Raw genomic sequence first — 12,160 nt, 5'->3', positions numbered from 1 at the left:
GGACATGTTGAGGACATAACACTGGTGAATTCCACCAGTAAAACTGTGCATCAAACCTTATAGCTGCATGCATGGTATATTGTAATTTGCATAGATTAGTTATGCAATATGTTTTGCAAAAGAAAAAGAAAAAAACTCTGATTTTATACCTGTGTCTGTTCTTCCTCAGGAACAGAAAAAAAGCCAATCTTCTCTTCTTAAGACCAAGTCGGTTCAGCCAAGCCAGAGCAGCTCTGTGCCAGACATTCTGAGCTGTATGCTAAAAGACACCACGTCGGAGCACAAATCTCACCTCTTTGACCTAAAATGCAAGATCTGCACAGGTAAAAGACACACTCAAATTATACCTGGCGCACATACTGTAATCATCGTTTATTTTGTTTTTGGTTAAACTCGCAACATCTTGTATGCATTTTTTTTTGTTCCTGCCATTAGGTCAGATGCCAGCCGACGAGGAGGATGAACCAGCAAAGAAGAAGTCCAAGATGGCTGAATCAAGAGAAATGTACTCTGACTATAGCAGCCCTGCCGACCACTCATGGACCAGGAGAGGCAGCGCCAGAGATGACTCTCCTCTTCGTGCTCCCTCTGACTCAGACGGGATGGATTCTCCGTCTCCACCACATTCCCGCCTCGTCATCGATGCTCCTCCCTTGTCTATTGTGGAATCGCCCGCATCCCCAGTGCAGGAATCTCCAGCCTCCCCTAGTTTAGAGTCCCCTGCATCTCCCGTGCTGGAGTCCCCGGCTTCCCCCACGCCAGACACCCATAAAGCCACGTTTCCTGTCAGAGCGTACACGCCGGTCGTGATACCGGCTACCTCCACGGTATCCATTACGAGGCGAGACCCCCGAACTGCGGCAAGCAGGTCCTCTGCTCTGTCCACTGACAACACTGGTCCCAGTAACAAGGCCCAGAGCAAACCAGTGCCCTCCTATGCCCCTGCCATAGAGACTAGTTCTACCTTGCCCTTGCCTCCACCTCCCTCACTGCAACCACACCCGATGCTACAAAAGTCTATCTTAACGAAGCCATCCTCTTCAGCCGACCCACGACTCTATGGTTCTTCCTCAAGGTATTAAAAAACATTTATTTTAAAAGTCCATAGTAAGATAAATAGAATCAATATTATCTCTTTGTAACGTTGTTCCATTTTGAGTTTTGAGTATTTGTTTTTACACACATCTGTGTAATGTGCAAATATTTTGCCTATTTCCATATCGACTGATAATGAGATGTGTTATTGTGCTGCTGTGATCTATATTTTAGGACCATGAATGCCCATTTGCCAGCTGATGGAGAGACCGCTCAGTTTCTGGCCAAGCAGAATGTGCTGTGGAAAGGATTCCTAAACATGCTCAGTGTAGCCAAATTCGTCACCAAGGGATATCTGGTTTCAGGACCTGCCGAATGCCTTAAAGCGGTAATGCACAGAGATTTACTCATTCACACGTCATTCATTATCACAAGGGTCTTCAATAGGGGGTCCTCAGAGTTACTACAGGGGGTCCTCCAAATCTTTGTGTGATAGAAACTTTTTTTTCTCCTTTTTTATATTAACCACTTGAACCCTTCCGTCCATATTCGGAGAACTTTAGCCAAAAATGGCAGATCTACAAGCTCATAATGCCTCGCGCTGCGAGGCGCTGTGAGCTTGTAGGCTATTTTTGGCAAAGAGGTTTGGTGTAGAGGGGAAAAAGAGCAGACTAAGTACAGATTGAAAGGTCAAGTTTATCAAGTATTGACGGTTCAAGTGGTTAAATATCTGAAAACACAAATTGACATGAAACCAAGATACATTGATGAGTGTGCTGTCAAACAATGAAACTATATGGAAAGATTTGTGGGGGTCCCTGCTTCATCTCTCGCTCAACTAAGGGGTCCTTGGCCTGAAAACATTGAAGACCCCTGCATTATCATATTAGGACCTAAACACCTGAATTAAGTCTATTTTCCCCCCGTCTTTCTCTCTCTCTCTTTTTCTTTTACTTAGGACCTACCTGATACTATCCAGATTGGTGGACGAATATTGCCTCAAACAGTGTGGGACTATGTTGCAAAACTGAAAACCTCTATTACAAAGGCAAGTGGTGCAAGCCTGTGCACACATAGACATCAAAGGGGACTTGAGCCCCTGCCCTTTTATCCATCTGTAAAATGTGCCCTCTCCAGACCATGAATGCAGTTTATACTATGGTGAAAGAAATGCAAATGCCCTCTTTCCATGCCATACCTGAAGGCGGCATTCAAGTGAATTGCCTTGTCCAAACTCTCCTGAACATGAATGCAGCATCTTATGTTGAAAGAATTGCCCTCTCTGTGTAGAAATCCATGCCGTTACGCCACATCTCCAGTATGCTTAGTTTATTGTGGTATCAAGCACCGACAATAGGCCGACCTCCAACGTCGCGTTGTGAGCTTGGAGGAATGGAGGTCTGCTATTTTTCGATGTCTCTTGCCAAAAAACAAACAAACAAACAAAACAACAAAAACACAATTCTAAGCATGTTTCTTTCACCTTTTTTCCCCACCGCAGGAACTGTGTGTGATCCGCTTCCACCCGGCAACAGAAGAGGAGGAGGTGGCCTATGTCTCCTTGTTTTCCTACTTCAGTAGCAGAGGGCGGTTTGGCGTGGTGGCCAGTAACAGCCGCGGTATCAAGGACATTTACCTAGTCCCTCTCCGTGCAAACCAACCCATCCCCTCCATATTGCAACCCCTTGAAGGACCAGGTGTGAAACGACTTTGACTTATATTCGCTAATACAGCGCAGTGGTGCTTTGGTCTTTTCTTTTCAGGGCGGACTGTCATTTATTGATGTCACGTGCACAAGCGCGCACACACGCACCTCTAGATGTGCGCGTGCGCTTACATGTGCGCATGCGAGCAGACCAGCTGATACAGTCTATGAGAGTCAACTCATGACGAGCATTAGAAAATATGTTCTTGAATAATATCAATTTGACTTAAATTTACAGTTTACAGTAGTAGGAAACATTTTAAATCTCCAGGAATGACTTGAATTGTAGGAGCTGTAGGCTATAATAGAAAGAAAGGATGATGTCAACTCACAAAACAAAAACAATGTTTTAAATGTAATTATAGGCTTAATTACATTTACCTTGTTACTTACATTTTTATTTAATAGTTCCAGTTAATTCAATTAGAAAATATGGCCCTGCTGTAAAGAAACTAAAAGTTTGCTTTGAAAAAAATCTCAAACGGAGCACAGCACAATGGAGCCATGTATGAGGATGCACGCACATGCACATGCAATCACCGCTGGAAACCATGTGTTAAAGTAGCCATTTGAATAGGGGGTACTTGGGCTTGGTGGGTTGTGTGGGGGAGGGATGCGCTCACACCACTCACTGCCTGTAAACCTGGTAAACTTGTTATGCAAATAGCCATTTGATTCTAAAGAGTAGGCGCGTCGTCACATGCGCAACATGCGCAAGCACTGTTCTGTGCCGTTCCTGCACATGCATGTGGGGAAAAGTCTGGACCGGACACCGTGGTTAGTGCATCCAGCAACCAGGGTCAAATCACCACAAGGTCTCCCCTTAACTCTGACAGTGTAAAATGGAACCAAATTAAACTGTTAGGAGTCCCTGGAATCCACTTTGAGAACCACTGCACTAATGCACAGTAAAGAAGATTTCTACTACCAGTACCATTGAACCACATCTAGTATTAACTTTAGTTAAATATGACCAGGAATCTTGTGTTGCAACGTAGGCAAGTGATATAAGAACCAATATTTTTTTCCCCTTCTTCTTTTTAACAGGGCTTGAGAAGAATCGTCCCAATCTTCTTCTGGGGCTTGCAATTATCCAGAGAACAAAACGTGTTGGAGGTTTGCAACAAGAAACCGAAGAGAAGAGACCCAAAGTCAACATGTCCAAAGACCCCATGTGGATTCCAAAACCCCCAGTGCTCTATGGTTCGGATAAACTGGAGATGTTCCAACCCTATGACCCAGCAACCCCTATGAGCACCACCCCTCCTGGCTCTCCTGCTGCTGCCGCCGCGTCACCAAAAGACTCCTCTTCATCTGCTCCAGTTACCAAAGGAACTCTTTTTACTTCCATTAGACCTTCTACCCCCGTTTCTGTCCCAGCCCCTGTTCCTGCCAAGCCGTCGACGTCAACTAAAGTCACTGACAAGAACCCCACCACCACATCATCAGAAAAGACCCCCCTTCAGACTATCCTTACAACTTTGTTTGGGAATAAACCACCTGACTCTGTGACCCCCAGTCAAAGCAGTCCTGCAGTGACTCCAGCAGTAAAGCGCCCTAAAGCACCACAGCCAATGGTTGATCCTATAGTCCAGCAGTATGGACAGAAATCCAAAGTAAAAAAACTAGAGGAGGAAGAAAATGAATATGACCGACCATATGATCCAGAAGAGGAGTACAATCCAGCAATGGGATATGGGATGGTTGCGCCACTAAAACAGACTGATAGCACTGAACCATCAGTCTTTGGGGAAGATGACGTGGAATATGATCCTGAAGATGAGACTATCTTTGAGGATATGCAAAATGATTCAAGTCCACTAAAGAAAACTCAGCCATCTAAAAGTGCAGCTCAAAAATCATGCCCAGTCCCAACTCCCTCTGAAGTCCCAGTAACAGTTTCCAATTCGGCCTCATCTCAAGTTCCCACTGTGGCTCCAGTTATTCAAAACCTTCCTACGGGCTCTATAGTTGTCTCAGCTGCAACCTTAACAGAACAACAGCGGATGCTGGAGGAGCTTAATAAGCAGATTGAAGAGCAAAAACGACAGCTGAAGGAGCAGGAAGAGGCACTGCGTCAGCAGAGAGAGGCCGTTGGCATGTTTATGGCTAAGTTTTCTGTCTCTGATACATTGATGTCTCCACCATCTAACTCATTGCCTCTCAGTCAGCTTGCACCTCAGCAAAGTGATATAGCACAATCAGAGTCAAAAACCTCAGAGACAGTTGACAAAGAGAACAGTCAAAATCCGGATGTGACAAGTGAAACTGAACTGAAAAATGACGTATCCATTTGTACACAACAAGATGAAACACAAGAAAAACCTCCGGAAAATGACAAAGAATCTGAAGCTGGAGAGATTGAAGATTCTGATGTAGCTTATGACCCAGAAGATGAATCTCTTTTCAATGAAATGCAAGATGATGTATTTCAAGGAGACAGCAGCAGGGCTCGGGAATCGTCCTTGGGCAGCACAGGGAGGAGTGCCTCCCATAAGAGCTCTCCAAGTTCACATCGTAGAACACGGTCACCAAAGAGACGTCACAGAGAAAGGGACCGCCATGGAAGTCCTCCAAGAAAGTCTCAGAGGCGTTCCCCTTCACATTCCAGGAGACGAAGAGAGAGGGAGAGACAAAGACGAAATGAACGTGACAGGTCAAGGCATAGAGTTCGCGATCAATCTGAACACCAAGGCCGACATCACAGAGATCGTTCCACGCGACAGCAGTCTCATGGATGTAGAAGATCCCCATCACCTCCCAGGAGAAGAGAATCTGCCTCCTCAAGACAGCAAAAAGGTCCTCTTGAGCTTGAAGAATCAACGGATCCAAGTGTTCTTTCATTAAAACCTATTGGACGCTTTGTAGAGAGTAACAGCTCATCACACATCTCTGTTACAATTAAAACTGAATCTGATGAACCACAATATAGACATTTTGAGTACGCAGATCCACAACAGAAGAGCATTAACAATGACTCCTTAACACAGGACATTCCTTCTCCCACCAAGGTGAAGCATGAGCAATCCCTGGAGCTTCAGCCAATTAAATTCAAGGATTCAATCAATGACCATCCAAACCTAGGAAATGACCCGTCTGGACCCTTTGCGGGACTCTCTCAACAGGAAATATTTTTAATGAACAAAATTGAAAGTAAAATTCCTTTGAGAGAACTTGAACCACCCACAAGAGATTCCCCCCAAAGCCCTGATCCTGACCCAAGGTATGTGCAGCATGTTAGCACAGAGAAGAGTGACTCTGATAACATAGAGGAAGACAAAGATCCTGGGTCAGACATCGGCAGCTCAGTCCCTCTTGTGAGTCATGAAATAAATGTTTCTGAATTTAGTGGTCAGGCCGCAGAGACTGATGTTAAATTGCCCAACATTGAACGTCTAAATTCAAGTATGAAAACTTCAGATGTTAATATATCAGATTTAACAGGTCCGGGTTTCAGTTGTGGAGATATGAGCGGTGCTGATGAAAAGATAGAAATGAAAGGTCTTGTTTCAGGACAGCCAGAGATGCAGGGCCAAGATGTAAGACATCTAAGTCTAGGACAAGATCATGGGATAAGGGGCCCAGATGGTGAAGCTACGGGGATGCAAATGCAAAGCGAAGTTAGGACAGACACAGGACCAAATATCTGTGACGAAGAACCAGACATGAGTGGTCCAGGCATGATGCTTCCCAGATCAGACATGACAAACCCAGGCATGCAGGGACCTGACATGAGAAGCCCAAGCATGTTGGTTGGTTCAGCTGACCTAACTAGAAAAGGCAATAAGAGTTCAAGATGGTCAGGACCAGATTTGAGAGGTCCTGGCATTAGAGGTAGAGGGCCAGATATGCAAGAAGTCTTTATGAGCGGTCTAATTACAGATTGGACAATGAGTATGACCGCTATGGCTGTATTAGGACATGGTTTGATTGGTTCAGGTATGCAAGGTATAAACCCTCCTATGTCAGGACCAGACATGCGAGGCCAAGGATTGAGAAATCCAGAGCCAAACATGGAAGGGTCAGAAAGAGGAATTCTAGGACCTGGCCCTGGCATGAGAGGACCTGGCCATGACATTAGAGGACCTGGTCCAGACATGAGAGGACCTGTCCCTGACATTAGAGGACCTGGCCCTGACATGAGAGGACCTGGTCCAGACATGAGAGGACCTGGTCCAGACATTAGAGGACCTGGTCCAGACATGAGAGGACCTGGCCCTGACATGAGAGGACCTGGCCCTGACATGAGAGGACCTGGTCCAGACATTAGAGGACCTGGTCCAGACATGAGAGGACCTGTCCCTGACATGAGAGGACCTGGCCCTGACATGAGAGGACCTGGCCCTGACATGAGAGGACCTGGACCTGACATGAGAGGACCTGGTCCTGACATGAGAGGACCTGGTCCAGACATGAGAGAACCTGGCCTTGACATGAGAGGACCTGGCCCTGACATGAGAGGACCTGGCCCTGACATTAGAAGACCTGGCCCTGACATTAGAAGACCTGGCCCTGACATTAGAGGACCTGGCCCTGACATGAGAGGACCTGGTCCAGACAGGACAGGGCCAGACTTGAGAGGTCAAGGACAAGATATGTGGCATCCAGGTCCAGAATCTGATTATAGAGGTCGAGGTAGAGGGAGGGGCCGAGGTCGGGGCAGAGGGCGAGGTGAGGGCATTGGACACCCTGCACCACCTATTGGACATCCAGATGCAGGTTATAGAGATGAACATCCATCTATGAGAGACATGAGAGGACCTGGTCCAGACAGGACAGGGCCAGACATGAGAGGTCAAGGATCAGACATGTGGCATCCAAGTCCAGAATCGGATTATATAGGTAGAGGGCGAGGTGAGGGCATTGGACATCAAAGCCCAGATAGGGGATTAGGACCACCTATTGGACATCTAGATGCAGGCAATAGAGATGAACATCCAGATATTAGGGGTCCTGGATCCTCTATGAGAGGACCTGGTCCAGACATGGGAGGACCTGGTCCAGACAGGACAGGAACAGACTTTAGAGGTCAAGGTTCAGATATGTGGCATCCAGGTCCAGAATCTGATTATATAGGTCGAGGTAGAGGGCGGGGTCGAGGGCGGGGCAGAGGGCGAGGTAGAGGGCGAGGTGAGGGCATTGGACATCAAAGCCCAGATAGGGGATTTTCACCACCTATTGGACGTCCAGATTTAGGTAATAGAGATCCAGATATTAGGGGTCCAGGTTCAGACAGGAGAAGCCAAAGCCCTGATTGGAGATGGCCAGGTACAGATAAGGGAGATCAAAGTCCAGATTCTAGACGGCCAGGTCCAGACATGAGAGGACCTGGACCTGACATTAGAGGACCTGGCCCTGACAGAGGACCTGGCCCTGACATTAGAGGACCTGGCCCTGACATTAGAGGACCTCGCCCTGACAGAGGACCTGGCCCTGACATGAGAGGACCTCGCCCTGACAGAGGACCTGGCCCTGACAGAGGACCTGGCCCTGACATGAGAGGACCTCGCCCTGACAGAGGACCTGGCCCTGACATGAGAGGACCTGTCCCTGACAGAGGACCTGGCCCAGACATTAGAGGACCTGGCCCAGACATTAGAGGACCTGGCCATGACATTAGAGGACCTAGCCATGACATTAGAGGACCTGGCCCTGACATGAGAGGACCTGTCCCTGACAGAGGACCTGGCCCAGACATTAGAGGACCTGGCCCAGACATTAGAGGACCTGGCCATGACATTAGAGGACCTAGCCATGACATTAGAGGACCTGGCCCTGACATAAGAGGACCTGGCCCTGACATAAGAGGACCTGGTCCAGACAGGACAGAGCCAGACTTGAGAGGTCAAGGACAAGATATGTGGTATCCAGGTCCAGAATCTGATTATAGAGGTCGAGGTAGAGGAAGGGGCCGAGGGCGGGGCAGAGGGCGAGGTGAGGGCATTGGACATCAAGGCCCAGACAGGGGATTTTCACCAACTATTGGACATCCAGATGCAGGTAATATAGATGAACATCCAGATATTAGGGGTCCAGGATCATTTATTAGGGAACCTGGTCCAGACATGAGAGGACCTGGCCCTGACATGAGAGGACCTGGCCCTGACATGAGAGGACCTGGCCCTGACATGAGAGGACCTGGCCCTGACATGAGAGGACCCGGTCTAGACAGGACAGGGCCAGACATGAGAGGTCAAGGATCAGACATATGGCATCCAGGTCCAGAATCTGATTATGTTGGTAGAGGGAGGGGCAGAGGGCAGGGCAGAGGGCGAGGTAGAGGGCGAGGTGAGGGCATTGGACATCAAAGCCCAGATAGGGGATTAGCACCACCTATTGGACATCCAGATGCAGGTCCAGATATTAGGGGTCCTGGATCCTCTTTGAGAGGACCTTGTCCAGACATAAGAGGACCTGGTCCAGACATAAGAGGACCTGGTCCAGACATAAGAGGACCTGGTCCAGACATAAGAGGACCTGGTCCAGACATAAGAGGACCTGGTCCAGACATGGGAGGTCCTGGTCCAGACAGGACAGGAACAGACTTGAGAGGTCAAGAATCAGATATGTGGCATCCAGGTCCAGAATCTGATTATAGAGGTCGAGGTAGAGGGCGGGGTCGAGGGCGGGGCAGAGGGCGAGGTGAGGGCATTGGACATCAAAGCCCAGATAGGGGATTTGCACCACCTGATAGAGATGAACATCCAGATATTAGGGGTCCAGGACCATTTATGAGGGGTCGAGGTTCAGACAGGAGAGGTCAAAGTCCAGATTTTAGACGGCCAGGTCCAGATAAGAGAGGTCATAGCCCTGATTTTAGACGGCCAGAGACAGAAAGGAGAGGTCATAGTGGCAGCCCTGATTTTAGGCGGCCAGAGATAGAAAGGAGAGGTCATAGCGGCAGCCCTGATTTTAGGCGGCCAGAGATAGAAAGGAGAGGTCATAGCGGCAGCCCTGATTTTAGGCGGCCAGAGATGGAAAGGAGAGGTCACAGCCCTGAATTTAGACGGCCAGGTCCTGATAAGCGAGGTCACAGCCCTGATTTTAGACGACCAGGGACAGAAAGGAGGGGTCATAGCGGCAGCCCTGATTTTAGACGACCAGGCACAGAAAGGAGAGGTCCTAGTCCTGATTTTAGACGGCCAGGGACAGAAAGGAGAGGTCATAGTCCTGAGTTTAGACGACCAGGTCCAGAGAGGAGAGGTCATAGTCCTGATCCGGAAAGGAGAGGACCAGGCATAAGATCAAGTATGAGTCCTGAGGGGGGACAAGGGTCAGATGTAGGACATCATTCTGATTTTATAGATCCAAATCCAGATATGAGGGGTCCAGGCCCAGCTAAAAGGGGCCGACGGTCAGACTGGAGAGACATGAGAGGACCTGATCCTGATCCAGACATGAGAGGCCCAGGGCCAAATATTAGAGGTGCATGGCCAAATAGGAGAGGTCAAGCCATGAGAAGACCTGGGTCACATACGAGAGGTCCAGACAGGAGAGGACCTGGAGCAGATATGGGTGGTCCAAGTATGGATGAGGAATGGACACATCCAGAGCCCAACTGGAGAGATCCAAACATGGAAGGACCAGGACTAAATAGGAGAGAACCAGGCATGGGGATGGCACGGCGTGACAATCCAGGGCCAGACATGAGAGACCCTGGACATGATATGAGAAGACCTGATCCAGACATGAGAGGTCCAGACATGAGAGGTCCAGACATGAGAGATCCAGACATGAGGGGTCCAGGTCCAGACATGAGAGGTCCAGACATGAGAGGCCCTGGACCAGATATGAGAGGTCCAGACATGAGAGGCCCTGGACCAGATATGAGAGGTCCAGACATGAGAGGCCCTGGACCAGATATGAGAAGACCTGATCCAGACATGAGAGGCCCTGGACCAGATATGAGAAGACCTGATCCAGACATGAGAGGTCCAGGGCCTGACAGGAGGTGTCCAGGGCCGGACAGGAGGGGTCCAGGACCCACACCAGATCCAGACATGAGAGATCCAGACATGAGGGGTCCGGGGCCAGACAGGAGAGGCCCTGGACCAGATATGAGAAGACCTGATCCAGACATGAGAGGTCCAGACATGAGGGGTCCAGACATGAGGGGTCCAGACATGAGGGGTCCAGACATGAGAGGTCCAGACATGAGGGGTCCAGACATGAGGCGTCCAGGGCCGGACAGGAGAGGTCCAGGGCCAGACATAGGAGATGAGTGGAGTGGGCAAGATGTCAGAGGACCTAGACCAAATAGGAGACCTTTTAGAGGTCCAGGAGCTGAATGGCAAGGTCCAGACATGGAAGGCCCAGATCCAGCTAGAAGAGAACCTGAACCCGACTTTAGGAGGGAACGAAGAGGTCCAGATATGGGAAGACCAGGGGTTGACCGAAAAGGTCCCGAAATGGAGGATGACCCTTGGTCTAACTTTAAAAGGTCACTTGCTGGAAAGCCTGAAAACAGAGGGCTAGACTCAAGGGAAAGAGAACCAGGGGTGAGGGGTAAAAATATTGGGTTTGAAAGTAAAAGTAGTGACCACGATGAGAAGGAACCAGATATGGTGATATCTAGTGATCCTCCTCCACCCTCAACAAACAAATCCATAGACCAAACTTTAAACCAGGGTCAACCACACTTGCCTTCTGACAGTCCACATAGTCATCCAGCAGCAAGGCCAAGACACAGAGCACCATTACTTCCTACTCCCACAGCTCCCAGCCGTTTACCAAACCGTACAATCAACAGTCCTAGTCCCTTCAAGTGGAACCGATTGACAGGTAGACCTGGGAGCCAGGAAGGAGAGTTGGATAGAGGTCTGGGGACAAAGGAGCAGGACAGTCACAGTGAAGGAGATACCCTGAGCACACCTAGTGGTGCAAGCATAGAAGAAGGAAAAGAGGTAGGAGGAAAGTGAAGTTGATAAACCCATGGGCCTTAGTGTGTGTGAACAATCAACACAATCAAAACAATGGCGAGTGATGGAAATAAAAAGACAGACCCAGATGTCCCCCAGGACAATACCTGACTGAGAACGTAATCAAGCGAAAACAAGTTGGCGTATTCTTTTTGATGCCACAGCACTGTAGACATTGAATGTCATTTGTGTAAATATAGGTGTACAAATCCTTAAAATCTCGTTATGAGCTACAGAAAAGAAAATGATGTGAAGAGGATAGTTTTTCATAAAGATACTTCAGTTGTGTATTGCTCAGTTGAATCATACTAGATTGATGTTTTTATTTTGTCTGAGTAATTTAATTATGCTTCTTTCTTTTAGCGTCATTGTTTACTACTTCCTTGTAAATTCACATCATATACATATAACGTCCGACTTTGTACAGCGTAGCAAATGTTCATACTGTAGATCTTTTATATCTTGCTAAACAGCCATAACATTACCAACACAGTAGTCTTGA

The 12,160-nt window shown here is 48.2% G+C and overlaps 1 protein-coding gene across 1 annotated transcript in view; it reads left to right on the top strand.

Annotated features, from left to right (window-relative positions):
• The window catches only part of LOC308290997 (death-inducer obliterator 1), a gene marked incomplete at its 3' end in the record, with an annotated part of 62,564 nt that overhangs the window by 37,294 nt on the left and 13,110 nt on the right, over nt 1–12,160 (top strand). The window contains exons 12-16 of the mRNA XM_080732910.1: nt 170–323; nt 436–1,075; nt 1,270–1,423; nt 1,994–2,083; nt 2,537–2,732. Of these exons, the coding sequence (XP_080589036.1) occupies nt 170–323; nt 436–1,075; nt 1,270–1,423; nt 1,994–2,083; nt 2,537–2,732 (1,234 nt within the window). The remainder of the gene's footprint in view (nt 1–169; nt 324–435; nt 1,076–1,269; nt 1,424–1,993; nt 2,084–2,536; nt 2,733–12,160) is intronic.

This window comes from Nannobrachium achirus, assembly GCF_963921795.1.
Source record: "Nannobrachium achirus genome assembly, chromosome: 9".
NCBI classification, from domain to species: domain Eukaryota; kingdom Metazoa; phylum Chordata; class Actinopteri; order Myctophiformes; family Myctophidae; genus Nannobrachium; species Nannobrachium achirus.
Note: the sequence above shows the minus strand (reverse complement) of the source record. Positions and strands in the feature narration are given on the sequence as shown.